Source organism: Durio zibethinus, chromosome 4 (assembly GCF_047325235.1).
Source record: "Durio zibethinus cultivar Kanyao isolate XHJ-2024 chromosome 4, ASM4732523v1, whole genome shotgun sequence".
In the NCBI taxonomy this organism is placed as follows: Eukaryota; Viridiplantae; Streptophyta; class Magnoliopsida; order Malvales; family Malvaceae; genus Durio; species Durio zibethinus.
Window position 1 is genome coordinate 32,681,485 of NC_143165.1, and position 20,518 is coordinate 32,702,002.

General features: G+C 33.8%; 1 protein-coding gene, 1 long non-coding RNA gene and 1 pseudogene across 4 annotated transcripts; all 3 read right to left on the minus strand.

The window, feature by feature from the left end:
• Nucleotides 1-14,011: 14,011 nt before the first annotated feature.
• On the minus strand, nucleotides 14,012-15,043 carry LOC149519340 (uncharacterized). Its single transcript, XR_016341716.1, has 2 exons — nucleotides 14,332-15,043; nucleotides 14,012-14,197 (listed from the first exon to the last, which is right to left on the minus strand). It is a non-coding gene; the product is annotated as an uncharacterized LOC149519340 (long non-coding RNA).
• A 664-nt stretch (nucleotides 15,044-15,707) lies between these two features.
• On the minus strand, nucleotides 15,708-16,337 carry LOC111288144 (large ribosomal subunit protein uL15x pseudogene; annotated as a pseudogene). The gene has a single exon (XR_016341715.1). The product of XR_016341715.1 is annotated as a large ribosomal subunit protein uL15x pseudogene (transcript).
• Nucleotides 16,338-17,734: 1,397 nt separating this feature from the next.
• Nucleotides 17,735-20,229, minus strand: LOC111287025 (uncharacterized). Of its 2 annotated transcripts, none has more exons than XM_022877181.2 (4): nucleotides 19,677-20,226; nucleotides 19,423-19,575; nucleotides 19,084-19,289; nucleotides 17,735-18,099 (listed from the first exon to the last, which is right to left on the minus strand). In XM_022877181.2, exons 1-4 carry the CDS (start codon nucleotides 20,169-20,171, stop codon nucleotides 17,898-17,900), a joined length of 1,056 nt encoding a protein of 351 aa, XP_022732916.2. In that variant the 5' UTR covers nucleotides 20,172-20,226; the 3' UTR covers nucleotides 17,735-17,897. The 2 variants fall into 2 exon arrangements, with proteins under 2 accessions (XP_022732916.2, XP_089616050.1); XM_089759924.1 differs by having other exon boundaries at nucleotides 17,751-18,125; nucleotides 19,677-20,229.
• Between the last annotated feature and the right edge of the window lie 289 nt (nucleotides 20,230-20,518).

Genomic DNA, 20,518 nt, shown 5'->3' on the forward strand with positions numbered 1-20,518 from the left:
TATTGAAAAACATAATAAGTAGGAAAAAATGAGGCATTGCAATTCAAATTCCTTATAATTTGACTAACTGAAAGTAAATTAAGAGGAGAAAAAGGGACATGTAGTATAGAATGTAAAGATAACGTGGATATAGGTTGAGTTTTGGCACTTCCCATAATATTTATAAAGAGCTAAAACGAAAATCCTTGGCCGGTCGCTTCCATCATGGTCGTTTACCTTGTTGTCAATCGTCGTTTTCAGTGGTCAAAAAATAAAAAAAATAAAAAAACTTCCTTTTGCCCTCTAAGCTTAGATCTAGGCTCATTTTGTGAAAATCAACTTCAACTGGCATAGATCAGGTGTTGAAACTTCGGTAAAAGCTTTTTTTATTTTTTTTCTGAGATTAATTTTTTTTTAAGTAGCTCTTGGCGTTAGACTTTTCCCCAAAAAGGAAGGATTATGGATTTTTTTATTGTGTTTAGGCTTTTTTAGATTTTTTAGCTTTTTAATGGGTATTGTGGGGGGTTAATGGTTAAGGCTTGTTAGGTGCTGGTGTGGTGGTTTTGAGCACAGGTTTGTAGGTATTTAAGGGTTATGAAAGTGGGTGCTAGGCATGGGTAAGGGAATAGAGGCTCTAAAGGCCAAGCCGGGTGGTATTATTGGAGTACGAAGATGTAGTCGAGGGAGGAGATGGGCGTGTTTAGAGGCATAAGGGGGTCAAGTGCTTTGGGTTAAGGATCTTTTTTTTTTAATTGGCCCCTCATTGCTGAAGCTCTATTAGTATTGATAAAGGGAAGATTAGTGCATAGAGGAATGGGTTGGAGTAATTAGGATGTAGTGTTAGGTGCACAGGGTAGGGAAGCAGGTGGTGCAGGGTATGGGTGACCAATGGGGTGGGTGGCCAGGCACCACTGCACGGCACCACTGGCACCCCTATCTTCTTTTTTTTTTTGTTGATTAATTAATTAATATTATCATCAATATTAATACTATCTAATTAATATTAAAATAAAAGTAAAAAATGAAACAAAAACAATGGGATTAGGCCCAGACAGAAAATAGAGCTTCAGCCTACGAACTTGTTAGAATCAAAAAATTTAAATCGAAATCCAAACAAATTTAGTGTCTATATAGTGGAAGTTGATTCAAGGTGGAATCGATGATGCTTTGGTGCATGTTATAGGATAGTGAAAATTGTAGTAGTATAGAGGTCATCATGCTGGGAAAGTATATTGTCAAAATGGCACGAGATAGTAAAAGTTTAGAGTGGTGCTAAATGTCGGTGGCGATAATGTGTGATGTTGCCCTTAGGTTGGCTTGATTGGTAGCAATGTTAATGCTTGAATTTTTTGTATTTTAATATATTAAGTTTCTAATTTCTTTAAATATATTTTTCTCTTTATTTAATAGTAAAATATTGAAAAAGATTGACACCAATACTATTTGCAAAGTTAAAGCATTTCTTATGTCGCTCATAATGCTTGGAATCTTTAATTTAATTGCATCTTAGTTCGAAATTTGTGTGTTAGTTATTTTGTTAAATTGTTGAAATTGAGATATTCATTTAATTATGTAATTTGCAAACCCATTTTGAAAGTTTTAAAATTTGATTATACAAATTTTTCAAAAAAAAAAAAGTCTTGACATATAAATCCACTTTAATTTTCATTGCTTTTCATTTGTTTTTGTTTTCTCTTTAATTCAAATGGGAGTTTGAAAATGAATGTTCATCAAAGATTGTTTGGGACAACAAATTATATTTTAAAAGTAACAATTAACTATTGTTTAAAAGTTGTAATATAATTAAAAATGTAAAAAAACTACTATTCATGATTACGTCTCTTTAATCTATTTGACAAAAATGTTTGTTAACAATTGATATTTAGTATGTTTCATACCCTTTGAAATTGTTAGAACTTTTGCATATTTATATAAAGCAAAGCAACAATCGGTTTTTATAAAAAAATCGACAAAAAACCAACCCATAAGTTAAACTGGTTTTAGTTTTTTCGGTTAAATAGATTAAATCGATTGATGGTTTGGTTTATTTGGTATATGCAGCCAGTTTTTCTATGTTAATATTTAAGAATCGAACTAAACAAAATACTTGAAAATTATTATTATTATTGTATATTTTAATTAATTTTATTTTTTAATTATATATTTTCATTTTTATACAAAACCTAATTTCCTTTTTGATTCTTTCTCTTTACCCTCGACTATTTGCATTCTTTATCTCCCTCAGACCCTCGTCCTTGCCATTGTGCCATTAAATCTTGATGTCGCACTCCTCAACTAATGACCACCAATAACCATCCATACTAGATCTTATCTCTATTTGTCCTTTATCCTTTCACCTCTCACCATCGACAAAAGGATATTAATTTTCACCTACTTTTTTTTTCGTCTCTAACAAATAGTAATGGCTTTGATGTTTTGTTCATACTCTTTTTTTCTACTTAAGTTAGCTGTTCATCATTAAGGTTGTTAGAATTAAGGCTTTAGAGAATAACTTGCTAATCTTTTGAAACTTTTCATTATATAGACAATACTATAGAAAGAAAATGAATTGCAAATTACACATTAATGCTCATACTAAATCCCTCCCAAACTGTCTTTTATAGAATATTCCTATAATATTCCAACTCACACATACATATATTAACATTCCTTCCAAGTTAGAGCATATATATTAGTCATGTTAAGCTTGTTACATATATTGTCAACTCAAACTCTTGAAACTGATTTCATAAGAACATCGTCTAATTGCTCCCCTGTGTACTCATGCTTTAATAATATTTTCCACTTTGCAACTTTTCCTTGGTGAAATGACAATAAGCTTCTGTATGCTTGGTTTTTTTTCATGAAATACTAGATTGGAAGCAATATGAATTGTCGCTTGATTATCACATTATAACTCTGTAGAGGTTCGAACTGAAAGCCTAATTTCATTTAAGAATTGAACTATCCAAAATACCTCTGTAGCTAAAGCCATGGCTCTATACTTTACTTCTGCACTAAAGCTAGCAATAACTTATTACTTCTTGCTCTTTTAGGACATCAAATTACTCCTAAAGGAGATAGTATAACTAGATGTAGACTTCCTATTTATGGGAGAGCCAACCCAATTTGCATATGCATAGGTTCGAATACCTTTATCACTAGTAAAACTGTAAAGTATTCCTTTTCTAGAATTTCTCAACAAATCAAAGGACGCATATCATTGCTCTTTAGTGACTATTTTGGGGAGCTACCATGAATTGACTAACCACACTCATTGAAAAAGATATATCAGGTCTTGTCATAGTCAGGTAATTTAATTTTCCAACTAATCTCCTATAAAGTGTGAGATCATCAATTAAAGTGCCATCTTTTGAAGAAAGCTTGATACTTGGATCTATCAATGTGTCACTTGGCTTGGCATAAAACAAGCCTGTATCTTTCAAAATATCCAGCATATACTTCCTCTAAGATACAAAGATTCCTTTTTTACACCTTGCCACTTCAACACCTAGAAAATATTTCAATTGACCAAGATCTTTGGTCTAAAAGTGAGACTTAAAATACATCTTAAGTCTATCAATCCCTACACTATCATTGCCAGTGATGATGATATCATCTACATACACTCTCAATAATATAAGGCTAGAGCTCTTAGATATATAAAATACTGAATAATCCTCTCACTTTGTCGTATGTTATACTGAACAAAAGTTGCACTAAATTTGTCGAACCACACATGTAAAGATTGCTTCAGGCCATATAGAGACCTACGTAAATGACACACCTTCCCAAGTCCTCTTAAGAAACAAACCCTAATGATTGCTCAATCTATACCTAATCAACTAAGTCATCATGTAGGAAAGCATTCTTCAAATCTAACCGATGTAATGCCCATTTATGTATAATGACAAAATTGAAAAATAGATGAATAGATATCATCTTTTCCATTGGTGAAAATGTATTAAAATAATCTACTCCATATGTTTATGTATATCTCTTCGTTACTAGCTTTGCCTTCAATCTAGCCAATAAACCATCAGGGTTCAATTTTTTGGTGTAAACCCACTTGCACCCAATAGCTTGCTTCTTTTTGGCAAGGAAACCAAGTTTCATGTATGGTTGGCCTCTAGGGCCATCATCTTATCCTCTAAAGCGTTACGCCATTTTAAATCTGCAAAAGCATCATGAAGAGTACACAGCACAATAATGGCATCAGTTGTGGCAATATAACTCTGAAGTTTAGGAAAAAGTCTACGAGGGTGTGTATAAAAGAAAATTTCTACAAGTTCGCACACCTTTCTATAGAGCAATTAATACATCCTTAGCCATAGTGTCTCTTGATGGATCCATCGATGGAGAGATTATCTCGATAGAGGAAGTTTTCATAGGTGAATTTATGTAGGTCTTTTTAGTGTGCATATGATCAAATCAATTATCGAGGAATGCTTAAGAAGGAGATACATTGACTGGTGTACTATGTATCTGATATATGAAAAAAATCTTATTGTTATAATATGATAGGTGATGGATGAGATTGTAGTATTTAAGGAAAATAAATCGACTCATGAAACACGACATCTACTAAAATAATAGAGTGACCTAGGTCTGGAAAGTAGCCTTGATACCTTTTTTGGACATGTGAATAACTTAGGAAGATACACTTAAGGGAACATGGGTCTAATTTAGTGCAACCTTAACGAGTGTCATGAATAAAACACATGCACCCAAACACCTTGAGAGATATTGAAAATAAAGGATGATCAGGATACAATACTTAAAAAGGAGATTTTTCTTCAAGGACTGAATATGACAAACGATTTATAAAATAGCATGCTACGAGAATAACAACAATCTAAAAAATCTTAGGGACCTTTATTTGAAACAAAATAGCTTTTACCACTACCAATAAATGATGATTCTTCCTTTTAGCAACACCATTTTGCTATGGGGTATCTGTACAAGAGGACTAATGAACAATACCTTTTGCATTTAGGAATTGAACAAACTTTGTAGAAAAACATTCTCCCCCATTATCACTCAATTAAATTTTGATAGACTTACTGAATTAATTCTTTACATGAAAGATAGTGAAGATAGAGAATAATTCAGAGTAGCTCCGTAACAAATACAATTAACAAATTTGTAAATAATAATCAACAAATGTCATAAAGTATTTATAACCAGATTTTAAAATAATATGGCAAGGCCCTCATACATCAGAATGAATCATAGCAAAAGGAAACTTTTCTCTTTTATTAAATCAAGGTCGATAGAATACTCTATGTAGTTTGACAGACTTGCACAATTCATAAGCAAAACTAAAAGATGATAAATTGGGACACATAGCTCGTAAAAGTTGACATGGATGGATGGTCGAAATGACAATGAGACTAATAAGCTGATGATAATTCTTTTGAGTATGTCATTAGTCTAAATTGTATCTTCTATATGTCATTAAGCACATAAAGACCTTATTTGATCCTTTCCTTACTAGTAGTCTGCTTCATTAACAGCTCTTAAAAAACACAATAAGTAGGAAAGAAGGAGACACTACAATTCAAATTGCTTATAATTTGACTAACTGAAAGTAAGTTAAGAGGAGAAGAAGGAACATGCTGCATAGAATGTAAAGATAACGAGGACATAAGTCGAGCCTTACCACTTCTCACAATATCTATAGAATTTCCATTAGCAACCAAAATAGGTTGTTTCCCTATCATAGGAATATATGAATAAAGAGTACCTTAGTACCTGTCATGTAATTTGAAACTTTTGAATTAATCACCCAAGTCTTAGAGCAGGTAATCAAGCATGTAGTAGATTTAAATTGTATAAAAGTTATTGTTAGAAAGGAGATCGAAGTTTGATTTTGAAACATTTGAATAAACCTGTCATACTCATCTTGGGATCCTAACAAATAGCAGTCTATAAATGCATGTGCCATGTTTGATAGATCATGGTAGTATTACTCTAACTAAACAATTTTACAATCCTTTGCTTGCCATAAATAATTTTGCGCACTTTTAATTTTATTTCTATTGCAAAAATAATCGTAATATGCAAATAAAGAAAAAAAATTATAAATGTTAAAATTTAAAATTTAAATTATTACATGTTTTTATTTTAAAAATAATTATATAAATTTTAAACTAATTGAACTAAATTTTAGATTTACACTTAATTTTATTTTATTTATTTTGGAACATTATAAGCTCTTCATACAATCTCCACCCTGAGCCTTTTTCCTCTCCGAACAAATAGGCAATAGCTTGGCTTGGTTAGCTGCCTGTTGCCTTCATTAATTGGTTTGTATCCTTGTCCTTTGTCTTCCATGGGGGAAGTTAACCATCCGCTTCTTTCCCCTCGGCAAGTCGACGAGGACAGCAACCTCCAAGAGCAGTTGCTGATTTATAAAACCTCAAACACCTCCTTCTCCTCCACCACTTTCACCGCCGGTGCCGATGACATCCCTCCGATCAACCACGTACGCGATTTCTTTAGAGAATACTTGATTGAGTCCAAGAAGCTCTGGTTCCTTGCTGGTCACGCCATCTTCACTTCCATCTGTCAATACTCCCTTGGCGCCATCACTCAAGTCTTTTCCGGCCAGGTTGGCACTCTGGCTCTTGCCGCTGTCTCCGTCGAGAACTCTGTCATCGCCGGTTTATGCTTCGGTGCCATGGTAATATTAAACACCAAAACTGTAGATTTCCATTGTTTAACAGTTCCTAATAACACTAAGTAGTAATGCTTTGATTAAATCTCAACTAGCTTAGACCGGCTTGTGGGCGAACTTGGACCGGCTTCTCTTGGAAGGCTTTTCAAAATTTGTGGGGATTTGTTAGATTGTCATTAGCTTCAGCTGTGATGCTTTGGTAAGAAACACACTAACACTATTAAATTAACGGATACTTAGTTTACTAAGAGTACATTTGGGAGTTCGATCGGTGGAAAGGCTTCCATTGCATTTGATAATGCATTTTAACGGTATCTTTCAATAAGCTTTCAAATAAAATTTAAATGTACAAAATTTGAAGGTTTAATTATTAACATAGGTTCATGATGGATTAACATAAATATTCAGCATTAATCACATCACTGCACTATATCTGAAGCTTAATGAAAATTTTTTATTACTAACTAATTAAGTATTGTTTCTATAAATAATGGCATTGAATACCTGAAGAACGCTAAATTATAAGTGGATGCATTGTCAATATGATGAGTATTAGTATTTAATTAGTAATTAAATTTTTAATTAACCACTAATTACTACTACAATTTTTGCTTAAAATTTTAAAGTCCAGATCGTTTGACAAATCTTAAAATTTGTTCGATTATTTACTAATTATAAAATCTTAATTAGTTTGATAGATATATAGCCATATGAATTTAAAGTAGGTTGTAGATCATTGATGATTATTTAAACAAAAATTTTAAATTGAATTTTGATAAGATATTTTACTTGAATTATCCTTATTTTGGAAAAAGAGAAAAAAGTTTGTAGCTATAATTAAGGATAATAAAAAATAATAATTTTTTTTTTTTTACTTTTCAAAGGAACATTATTTTGGATAACTAAAATATGCAAAGAGGACAATATTTACGAGAGTAACAAGAGGAAATTGATTATAAGCAATATATATATTTGCTTCGAAAATAAATTAGGTTCCAACATCGATCAAATTCTTTTGTTAAAAAGGAAATCTTTTGTTTTACAAAGGATTAAATATTAATTTAGTTTTTATATCATTTATGTTAGTTCGCTATTAAAAAATTAAAATTTATAATTAAATATTTAAATTTACATTCCATCAAATAGTTTATGTCAAAGGCTAATTCTGTTATACTCTGTCTTGCTTAGCCGATGATAAAAGACTAGCTGTCAGACAATTACCTAATTATCGTCATGTCATTGATGGGTCTATTGTTGCATCACTATGAAAAGAAAAAATATATAAAAATATTTTTTAATTAAAAATAAAGATTTTTTTTTATAAATTATTCAAAAAAATTTAAAATTTTAAAAAATTGAAAATTAAAAACTAAACAAAAAAATAAAATTAAAAATTTTTAAAAATATGATTTTTTTTTCTAAAAAATTTAAAATCTAGATTTTGTTAAAAAATTTTAAATGTGGAAAAATTTTCAAACATTAAAAATTCAAAAAAGTAAAAGAAAAAATTAAAAAAAAAAAAGAAGAGAAAGAGAGAAGGTAAATGGAGAGAAAAAGGAAAGTAATGATGTTAATTTTATCCAAATATGATGGGAAATTTAATTTATCTGAATAAGAATACAAATAAGTATTAAATTTTAAAAATAAAGATAGAGATAATTTTAAAATTTTTATTGCGTGCGAAATGTAGATGTAATTGTACTTTATATATATACTTATATATATTTAATAAATATATTTTTATTTAATAATATAACATTTTGTTTTAGATTAATTAGATTTAATATTTTTATTTAAAAACATATATTTATAAAAAATTATAAAAATGTGCAAAATAAAAATAAAAAAACTAAAAATTAAAATTTTATCTTTTAAAAAATTAAGGATATGAAAATTTTTGGTACCCATTAAATTTTCAAAAAATCATAAATGAAGATAAATTTAAAATATTTATTTAAATAAAAAATAAAAATATGTATAATATAAAAAATGAAGAATGAAAATAAAAAATCTTTTCCTATCTCGTATCTTATCTATTTATATTCTCAAGGGAAGGAGAAAGAGAGGCCATTGTCGATGTCGATCAGTCAATATTGGACAAATCAGGATCGATCTGTCTTGGACCAGCCTTAGGCCGGCTGATCGCTACTGGCATTGCCCCTTTCCTTCCCCTCCATTCGCTTCTCTATCTTCTTCTTTCCTCCATTCTGTAGTTTTCTTATTTTTAATATATATATTTTTAATTTTAAAATAAAATGATGTGAGATTTTTATAACGTATAATTATTTTACTAAATTTTCTTGTGGCTTTAATCATTTGACTAATGATGTTAGTTAAAAGGATATAAGTTGTGATAGAAATAAATTGTGAGTATTTATTTAATTATAAATTTTTATTTTTAAGTATCAATACAATAAAAGTGATATATTACAAAGATCAAATATATATTCATTCCTTTTCAAGCTATCTAAAAGAATTAATTAACTGTAATAAAACCACGTGATTACAGTATTTTTTTAAAAAGGTTTAAAGTATAATTTTAACACCATTTAATGTATAATTGATTATTTTTTAAATCAATTGACATATTATTAGAGTTAGTATTTTAAAATTACAAATTTAAAAAACTTTAAACATGTAATATCTTCTTCAACTATAAACGTAATAAAATTAAAAAATTTAAGGATGAATTTAAATTTTAAAATTTTTAAAAAAATCATCTAGTATACAATTCCACACCTTGTTAAGTAAAATAACTAAGTTTACCTTACAACAACTCGGCCGCTGAATTTTGCAGCATGAGCATATTGGGATGGACAATCATGGTGGCTTTCGGATGAACGAAGCTATACGGTAAAGTTACTTACAGGGGCAATAGTACTATGGAAACTAAGTACCTTAACAATAAAATACAGAATGAATTAAGGAAGATGATTATGCCCCACATTTTTATAATCTGAAAAAAAATGTGCAGTGTGAGAGTTTCCAATGAATCGGAAGCAGGGCATCCAAGAACAGTCAAATTTTCACTGGTGGTGGCTGTCATCTCTTTACGTCTGAGTGGTGTCATCATCCCGCTTGTTCTCATCATCTTTAGGAACGAATATCCATACCTACTTTCAAATGATTCTCGAGTTCAAGATCTGGTCAAGGAGCTTAGCCCACTGGCATGTGCATCGTCATCAACAATGTTCAACCTGTCCTATCAAGTAAGCAATGTAACGAAGTAGTTGTAGATATAATAATTCATATATTTTTATTATATTTATTTCATATGAAATACATAAAAAATATAAAAATTTGGTTTGTCAAATTTATATCTATATGGTAAACATAATATATATATTTTGTTTTTATCAATTTACATAAATTTTTACTAAATTTTTAAATTGATTGTTTTTGTGTTTTTTTTTTATATTATTTAAATGTCACAGTATAAGACACGAGTGAAAGCATAAATCCAAGATTATTGAATGAAAATTAAAACTCTATATATGTATAAAAAAGATTAGACATATCTATTTGGATAGTTATTGTGAAATTGCAAAATGAAATGATCTTGAAGTAACTATGATCTTTTTTTTTGCTCTTCTCTTTTTTGTAATAATTTTTCAATGGGTAATTATTGAATATAAGAAATGAAGAGAGGATCTGAACTTATAATTCAAATAATCTTAATAACTTTCCTGTTAAAAGTTTATGAGTCAAAGATTTACACAATCGTTAAATCACACAAATTCAATAAGATGTGTAAAAATTCACACTCAAATAATCACATAAAATTAATTAGACTCTCATACTTATTTTATATTATGATTAAATTCATCAATTGATTTTATTAATTTAAAATCACCGACTAATAAAACTTAGAAAAAATTTTAACAATAAGTAGTTGTGTTCTTTATCTTTTGTTCCTAAGAAACCTTTTTCCCTCAAGTATTAATTAATTATTTTCTTTTTGTTGTAGAAAAAATCGAAAACATAAGCAAATTTGAGTGCAATATCTTGAAATTTTGTTTTGTTTGTTTTTGTTTAGGGACGGAAAGCTGCTGTTGCCTATGTAAACATTAGATGTTACTATTTATTTTGGAGTTACATTGGGTCTCACATAAGGCTATGCGCTTGACATGGGTGTCGCGGTATGTATTTCCTTTTCCTCTCTTATTATGAAAAAATATTCTTGGGAAAATCTTTCTCCAATGCCATTCACTCCAATACTATTAGTTTGCTTGCTACACGAAATTATGAATGGGTTTCCTTTTTTTTTTTTAAAAAAAAAAAGCATAGATGGATTTTATTAATAAAAATAAAAGGGTATAATTACCATCTCATGTATGATACTCTGTTAGAAGCATGGCATTCGATGAAACGCAAGTTCAACTAACAGTTCAAATGCTAATTTCTTTTTCCTTTTTCTCAGGGCATTTGGTGTGGGATGCTGTGCACTATTTGCAATGATTTGCAAAACCAACTGGAACAAAGAGGTGATTTGTTTTTTAAAAGAAAGAATCGTTTTCTGGTTGAGCTCTAACATAACAAAAAGAATTGCAGGTTTCGATTGCTAACGAGAGGATAAAGAAATGGGGAGCAAACATTGACTCCCAAGAAAACAATGTGGAAAAATAATGCAGAAAACATGATATTAGAAAAGAATAAATGATCAAGTGAAGTTTTGGCCCATTGAGTGATGAGGAATTAGTTGAAGTTCATTTTAACGTATGATGAGTTACCTATGATTGGAGAAAAATATGCACGATGGCAATTACATCCATCATTTCTCTCTAAGAATATTCAAGTCAACAGAAACAATATCTATTACCTACATTTTTTTCTTCTGAGAAAGATATATTTCATAATAGTATTAGATTAAAGGATTTGAAAGATTTTAAATGAATAATCATTAACTATGTTGATGTATCCTCCATTCAACGAAATTGGCGCATTCTTTCTCTTGTTTAAAAAATTGGATTTGAATCTCTTATAGTTTATTTATTTTATACTTATATGTTATAATTAACACAAGTAACATGCATATATATAATTATATATATTGAGAAAAACTTTTGAGAATATAAGCAGCAACAGTCGCAATACCAATGATCTCTCTTTGGACTAACTTCCGTACGGTGGAATTTGGTCTCTTTATGGAGGCTATTTGCATCGTGACATGTACTTGCACAGCATCCCACAATACATTTGTCCTAGTTACCCTGTGGAGGAAGGGTCCACAACTGGATTTTAGGGCAGTTTATTTACTTTAATATAAAAATAAAAAATTTTATGGCTACTGATATGTTTAAATTGAAATATATATTTTTATAATTAATTTAATTTCATTATTATAATATTTAATATTATCTAATCTTATCGTTACAATTATTTTCAATTTCATTTTCCATCCAAATTTACTCTTAATTGTTAAAGTTCTGGTTATTAGCAACAAACTTCCTCTCCGTCCTTTATGGGTGATAAAAAAGAGCCGCTACTCTCCCCAACCAACAAGACCAGATACAGTCACACCCAAAGCAGCTTACACCTTCTCCTCCTCCTCCTCCTCCTCCTCCACCACCTTCACCGCCTTCTCCGAAGACATTCCTCTGATCACAGGCATCCGTCACTTTTCCAGAAAATGCTTTGCCGAAACCAATAAACTATGGTACCTAGCTAGCCCTGCCATTTTCACCTCCATCTGCAACTACTTCCTTGGTGCCATCACTCAAGTCTTCGCCGGCCACGTTGGCACTCTTGACCTCGCTGGCGTTTCCATTGAAAACTCCGTCATCACCGGCTTCTCCTTAAGTGTCAGGGTATACGTACCATATACTGACATCCATAACAAAAATCCCATATTTATTTGTATGGCCTTTCTTGCTTGGTTTCTGGTTACAGATATGTGCGGCTAAGGAATCATTCGGACAATCTGACATATGGAGGAAATTGGTCACTGCAACTCCCTTAAAAAATGGTGATCTTCCTGTGGAAAATTTGCAACAACTGCATCCCGGCACGCAATGAACTGCTGAAACGTAACATTTAACATTTCAGGCCTTTGTCCCTTATGCCAACAAGAAGCTGAAACCTTGGAACACCTTTTTATTCACTGTTCTTTGGGAAGAGCAGTCTGGTTTGTGTCGGAACTGACCCTAAGGATGGACTGCTTCAGGCATGATAATCTCATTGGTTGGATTAAAAAGTAGCTAAAAATTAAGGACATTCACTCAGATGAAGCATGTGGTTTTTACAGCCAAGTTGTGAGCATTCTTTGGTCCATCTGGATCCACAGAAATGAATGTATCTTCAAGAAAGTAACTCCTAATTCAATGAGGGTCCTTCAAGAACTTGGGAAACATTCAAGGATGATGACTCTAATAATAGGCAAACAAATATTCCCAGGAGTCCTACTATCTCCAAAGATAACGGTCCATATACTAGAAACACTAGCACCTGGTGTTTGTATCTAGGCATGCATAAAGATCCCAATAACAATTGGTACGGATCTAGTGCAATGTTGAAAGACTCAAATGGACTAACTTTTGTATTTTGCAGGAGCCTTGAACCTACTTCAAGTACCATGCAAAGGTTCTCCTCATGAGACAGACCGTTGGCAGAGCGAAAGAATTTAAGGCAAGAAACATTTGGTACAGGGAGGACAAAAACAAAAGGAAGAACACCTAGGACGCACAAAGGCACATTGGAGCATAGTTCCAGCTCTTGATGACATCCACAAAATGAAGGCCAATGGTTTATAACTCATGTTTACCACGGAATGGCATCCTTTAGCAAGAGAGGTGAACGAATTAAAAGGGAAGACATCTTCAGTTTGTCTTCATCCTCAGTCTCTGACTAATGAACTATGTTGCTAAACTTCTTTTCTTGTCTCTTTACCAAAAAAAGCAAAAAAAAAACCAACAACAACAAAAGTGGATGATATTACTTTAACACAATAAGCTTGGCATGGGAAGCGCGCTTGAAACCTAATGCGGTCAAGCGTTTGGAGCAGGGCAGATTGACAAGCTGGGAGTTTACATGCAAAGATCATGGATCATTCTCAACTGCATTAATCCTTCTCTTTTTATACATATTCGCGGAACAAATTTTGATGCTGATAGGCCAAACCGAGGAAATATCAACGCAGCTGGAGCTTTTGCAATGCTGATGATACCAGAGTTATTCGCTCATACCATGAATTTCCCAATGGCCAAGTTTTTGCAGTCGCAGAGCAAGATCATGGCCAATGATTTATATTTACCTTCGTGAGCATTAATTCTCATGTCAATGAGTCAATTATGGCCACCGGTTAATGAAACCTTTTGTCTATCACAATTTTATGTAATTTCTAATCTAAGTTCCTACTTGATCAGAAGCAAGCAAAATCAGTTTCAATATTCCAACTACGTACATTATCTTTTAATCGTTTATTTCTGCCTTTCTTCTAACAAAGTTACAAAAATTTGCAGCTGTAGCATTCTTGGATGGGCGACCATGGTAGCTTTTAGTGATGAACGTGGCCGTGAGTTACGTCAACAGCTCCTAATGAAACTAGCCAGAACAAAAACCATTAGAAACATTTCGGATTTAATGCCTTTCTTGTTTTATAGTGTGAGAATGTCAAATGAATTGGGGGCTGGACATCCCACAAAAGCAAAACTTGCATTGGTAGTGGCCATTGTTACCTCGGTTTATGATCAGTACATCTTGCATTTAACATTTCACCAACAAATTTTAGTAGCCATTGTGACGGAATACTCTCAAATTTCTACTCCGAACAATAATAGAACAGTGAACGGTGATGTACGGTCATTTCACCATCAAATTAAAAACCCATTGAGATGAGATTCTCTCACTCTCTATCTCCTAAAGTTCATGAATCATGATGGTGAAGAGGAAGTACCGGCGGCATCCCCTCCCCTTTCTACCCAATACACACAAAAAAAAAATATGGATTACTATGCTAAAACTAGAAATAAAATTATTAACAAGTAATATAACCAACATCAAATTTCTCTGGCTCAATACGTAAAGACAAGGCCCATCCATTTTGGGCCTATCAGAAATAAGAAAACATAGGAAAGACCACATGAGATCATAACTAACCAATTATCATAGAACAAATACTCGGTAACAAGTCAATTAATCTATTATTCACCCAAAAAAAAAAAGCCAATTAGTCTATTGATCTTTCAAAACAAACGTCATGCAAGCCTAGTAAAAGCGTTACATGCATCTTTAATGCAAAGTGCTGTAAGGGGCAGGGCAGCCTAAGTTCCTTTAAAATTGGCCATTGCCTCATGTTAGGGTTAAACCTGAATCAGGTAAATCCCCAGTCACTTTTGTGACAAAGAAAGCTTATCTGCGATATGCAGAACAGGGCACAACTATTCTCCCCCCCCCCCCCCCCAAAAAAAAAAAAAAGGTTTAATCACCACCAAATCCCAAAGTGACACTCTCTACACCAAGCGAGAAATTATCCTAATGCCTTAATGCTTTTACCATATACTGAAGGACAGCAATGTTGCTAAAAAATAAAGTGAATTCAATAAAAAAAAATCATTTCAAAAGAATTTTAATCTACCAAGCTTACATGCTTAAAATACCAACTACATAGTCGCCAAACAATTGCCCTCTTGAGATCATCCCTTACTAGATCCATTACAGATTGTCTATTCTTCAACTTTCACATCTCTGATAATCTCTTTACCATAACATCTTGAATCCACAAAGCACGTCAAATGTGCATTAGCACAAGAGATAACATACCATTCTCAGATAGTAATCCACTAATGAGTAATGACAATAAAGTAGGGCGCAAACCTTTACTCCAACTGGACATATGAATCTGATACTAATTAAATTTAATGACAGATGACTAAAGAGGCGACTTCATTTTGATCCATAACAGTAACTCGTAAGATTGGGTTTTGCAAGGAAAAATGGCTCAAGAGAACGCATCTTTTATCTCATCATTCTCCAACACAGAAGAAAGCCATGACCAGCCCCACATAAGATTCATTAAATTTTCATAGACCAAACAAATACCAATGTTAAAAAATTAGACAAAATTCAGGATATTAATATAAAATCTCATTTCAAAAATAACTCCAAACAACGGAAAGATAATAATATAGCAGAAATGTCTTTCAGATCCAAAAGAAACAAAAACACTAACCTAGGCGGTGAGCACAACAGCACCACCGGCCTCCTTAATTTTCTTCTCAGCAGTCTTCGAAACCAACTTAGCCTTAACCACGATCGGTTGATTCTCGGGCAACACACCCTTCCCCAGGACCTTAAAATACCCGAACTGCGTCACGTCGATCATCGGAGCGGCATCCTTGTTGGCCTTTGCCTTCACGTCTTGGGGGACGAGAGACCAAAGCTTGTCGATGTTGACGATGGGGCTGTAGAACTTGTTGCGGAGCTTGTGGAAGTACCTCATTCCGACTTTTCCAAAGTACCCAGGGTGGTACTTGTCGAAGAGGATCCTGTGGTGGTGCATGCCTCCGGCGTTTCCGCGACCTCCCGGGTGCTTGCGATGCTTGCCGATGCGGCCGTGACCAGCGCTCACGTGGCCGCGTTTCTTGCGGTTCTTCTTGAAGCGGGTTGTCATTTCTGATTGTTGCGGAGCGGGGGGAGGGGCTAAGGGCGGCTGAGAGACGAAGAAAATGAGAATAGGGTTCGTGGGGATTTTATTTTGGGGGAGGAAAATAGTGGGGTATGGGAAAGTTTTTTGTTTCCAGGTTTGCCCTCTAGGGTTTTGCAATTTTACGAATGTGGTGCGCATAAAGAGGAGGGTTCGACTTCGACGGCTCTTCTGGCTTTGTGCTTTTGGGTTAATGTGAGGACTGATGGGCTTCAAGGAGGTAGACTGGATTGGGCCTTAGGATTGTGAGATTGATCAGAGTTATTGAGGATCCGTCATACAGATAAGGGGCTTTTATTATTATTATTATTATTATTATTGAAAAAAAAAATTTTAATTCACGTTAAGATAAATATTTATATTAAAAAAACCTTATGCATTTTAATAAGAGGAGTAAACGAATTGAATATGAATAAAATTTATTATATTTATGATTTATTCATTTAATTAATGAATTTTGACATATTATTTATGATTATTGATTAAATTTAATAAATGAATAAAAATTAAACTTATTTAATTTGAATATTATTTTTGGTACACTTTTCGTTTAATAAATGAATAAAATAGGAATAATGTTGTTATGTTTATAATTTATTAGTTTAATTAACGAACTCCAATATATTATTTTGTGATCATATGCAAAATTTAATAAACAAATAAAAATTAAACATACTTACAAACTTTTAGTGCTTCTGTACCTTATATTTAATCATAAATCAAACATCAATCGTTCAGCCAATACTCCCATCCAAAAGTAAAGTTAACCATTGTGAAAACATTGAAGTGGCTAACATGCGTTTTAATCCGAGGTTAATTCCAATTCAAATAGTGGGAATGGAAATTGAGTCTTCTTTTGCATTGGTTAGCATGAGGCAAGAGTGACTCCTCTCTATATTGGTGCATTACTCTTATCTTATTCATCATCAGAACATCTTGGCATCATCTATACTGATGCTACCTCCAACAAACACATTTTTCAGTGTGCTAGATTTTATTTTCCCCCAAATATCAGATCAACATCCTTCTCTTGAATTAGATCTTCAACTCATATAAATTGTTTTCCATGACAACACAACATGCAATGTTGCTTGTTTAGCATTGAATTCTCCTCATGAAAAATATCAAGCCCAGGAACAAAATATCTCACCAGAGAGATCACAAGGGCTTTAAAAACAAAATGCAGTAAATGACGTTGTATTGAAAATAATTAATTCTCCGCATAATACAATCTATTTGCATTAGGGTTTTCGTTCCTCTAGGAGGTTTGTAGTCTGCCATTGCCTGGACTGAGAAAACCTCCGCTCGCAGACTACAAGCAAAGGGGTAAGAAGGTTTGTTACTTATTTACTCACAGACAACTGTCACGCCAATCCTCGGTGCATGTTCGTGGGGTAAACCATGTCTCTTCATGTTTTCGTAGTAAGCAATTAATGTTCAAACAAACAACCATACCCAACATCCTCAAATATGCTTGTAAATCATGAAGGAACAAATATCTTTGATTCATACAGACATCATTAACAAGAAACAATAAATAATTAAATGAACATATCATGGTCCAACAATCACAATTATGGAGAGCCTGTTCCGTATGATTCATTTTTGTAGAAAAATGGCAGCTCCCACCAACCCAAACCATAAAGTCAAAGCTACCCAAAACGCTCGATTCTTCTCCAGTCCAACAGGAGGTCGCCACATCAGAAAATCACCCAGAAAGCCTCTGGAGGAGGGAAGCTGATTGGTTGTCGACCCGCTTCTCTTCCGATCCTTGAACATATCACTCCATGTTGATGCATAGCTGGAAATTTTGAAATAATGCATGTTCTAGTCAAAATTTTGTCCAAATTAGCTCCAGCTTACTACCCACCGAAGTTGAAAATGGTGAACAAATATATGCAAATATTCAGAGATGGAAAATAATACTTGATTAGGCAAAAGCTGAAACTAGAACCAAGCTGGCATAAGATGTGGACACCACAAGGTGATCAAGAAGGGCTTATTCAGACATACAATCCAAATAAGAAGTAAGCTGGTCATAAGGCATGGGAAGAGCTTACTAAGAAAGTACTAATGACTTTTTAGAACTCTCTAAGAACCCGTAGCAGTCCACAAAATCATAAAATGGTTAAGAACATTCTTGCTTCCAACTTTCGTTATGTTCATGAAGCATGTAAACTATGAAGTATGGACATGGACACCATAAGTCGTGGCAAGAATCAACTACGCAAATTTCCAGACAGGAAGCTAAAAGGTACAAGATCTGGCAGCGAATAACATGAGTTTGACTTTGTATGAGAGACGATCTTTGAGGAGTGAAAGAGGGATAACATGTAGTATTTAGTATTTGGAAGAGCTGGTTGAGGCAGGAAGTAAAAAAAATAACTCCGTCTCAATTAAAAGAAAGGCTTTAAGAGATCAAAGTTAGAATACTAAAGATCAAATCACAACACCTGCAGTCCCTTTCTCTATCCTAAAAGCCTCGTTTGTACCCACAAAAAAAAATTTAGAACGCTAGAGTTGACTAGAATCCACATAATATTCTCATAATTCACGGTATCAGATGCCATTGCCCGCTAGACAGATGAGACTGGGTGTGGAATAAAAGAATATGTGCAGTTGCTAAGTCGTTAAAACAACAGAGTAACAGGCTCAGTTTAGATGCAAAAAGAGAACAACTGACAAGGACTGTTGGTCAATCAACGTAAAAGTAAGTGTCGATAATGTCTATTGCTGCGTTATTTTATGCCATATCCTTCCTTACAAAAGGCCAAAGCAAATATACCTGTCGTAACTAGAACCAATCAGCGGCATAGTAACCATCTCTTCCTCGGATATCTTGAGTTTAGGCGCTTGCAAGATGTAGCGGAGCTCAGCAGCTTGCCGTCGAATACTCACACTAGGATGCTTCTTCTCTAATTGTTGGTACAGAGCAATGCAGTCCGCATGGCGGTTATTCGCCTCATAAGCCAAAGCCAGCCATATTTGAATCTGAAATCCGCCAATAAAAAGAAAAAAAAAAACCCTCATTAGTCTTTGCCACCTTTGCCAAACATTGATTTAGATACAGAGCCTTGAAAATTCCTCGAAACAAGCGACCTTATCTTATAGGGAATCAACCAACCTCACCGCCAAATAATGTTGGCCTAGGAACGATCGTCAGAGCACCTTCAAGAAACTCAATGGCGCGTCGATACATGCCTTTTCCATAAGCCTTTTGGCCCAATTCGAACATCAATTGTGCCGTTGCTCTCCTTTCTGCCTGCTCCTTAGCCACCTGTTCTCCCATACAAAATTAAATAGAATTTCTTAGAAGGAAAACGAGGTTGAAGATTAGTTTATTTGCGCAGTAAGAACAGAAGAGAACGAAGGCAAAACCTTTTCGAGCTCTATTCGCACTCCCATCCTCTTTTCCTCTTCGGTTTCTTCATTACCTTCTACTTCACTTTCGTCTGCTTCCGCTTTACTCAGCAACTCCTCCGCTTTCTTCTCCAACTCCCTCATCTCCTCAACTTCCTTAACTCTCTTCCTCATTTCCTTCTCCCAATCGTACTCATCCTCTTCCTCCTCCAATCCGTTGCCGTTCCCGTACCCTTCGTCGTCGCTCGATCCCGCGTCGAAATCAACCGCCTTTACTTTCGAATTCGCTTTGCCACGAGCCACCGCTCGGTAAGGCCTATTCTCCCCGTCCGAGAACTCGAGTTGGCTCCTGTTGGAAAAAGAAGCGTGGAAGAAATGAGGGTCGCTCTTAGGTAAGTTCAAAACGACGTCGATGGCCAAGGGACGGGATTTTCGGTCCATTGTAACGGTCCTCGCAGACGTCACGTCTAGTAACAATGCTAAATTTCCAAAAACCACAGCCATGGCTGTCATCCCAGAGAAAGAGAGAGAGAAAAAGAGAAGGAAGGAAAGAGTGAGATTTGAAGTTTCGAGTTCACAAACCGCCGTGAGGATATTTTGAAGGCTGTTTACTAAATGACAAAATTATCCTTTATTTGGCGTTGAAAATGTCAGATACTTGAAGATAATTCGTGCAATCTACAAGGGCGATACCGTCAAGATGAATGTTAACGTGGCGCTATATTGATGAGTGTCGTGTGTGGAGACTGTTGCAGCCTACAATTTGTCTCACGGAAGCGGAAATGCTTGGTCGGTTCAAACAAGTAATCGTAATAATTGAACACTCCACGCAACGCCGTCGTTTTGTTTGGACGGATCTC

Excerpts from the sequence above, each read along its gene's own strand:
- LOC111287025 (XM_022877181.2), bottom strand. The coding sequence starts at position 20,171 with ATGACAGCCATGGCTGTGGTTTTTGGAAATTTAGCATTGTTACTAGAC. Across the intron at positions 19,576-19,676 it reads TGCGAATAGAGCTCGAAAAG|GTGGCTAAGGAGCAGGCAGA; the intron begins GTTTTGCCTTCG and ends ATGGGAGAACAG. Across the intron at positions 19,290-19,422 it reads CAACATTATTTGGCGGTGAG|ATTCAAATATGGCTGGCTTT; the intron begins GTTGGTTGATTC and ends GGCGGATTTCAG.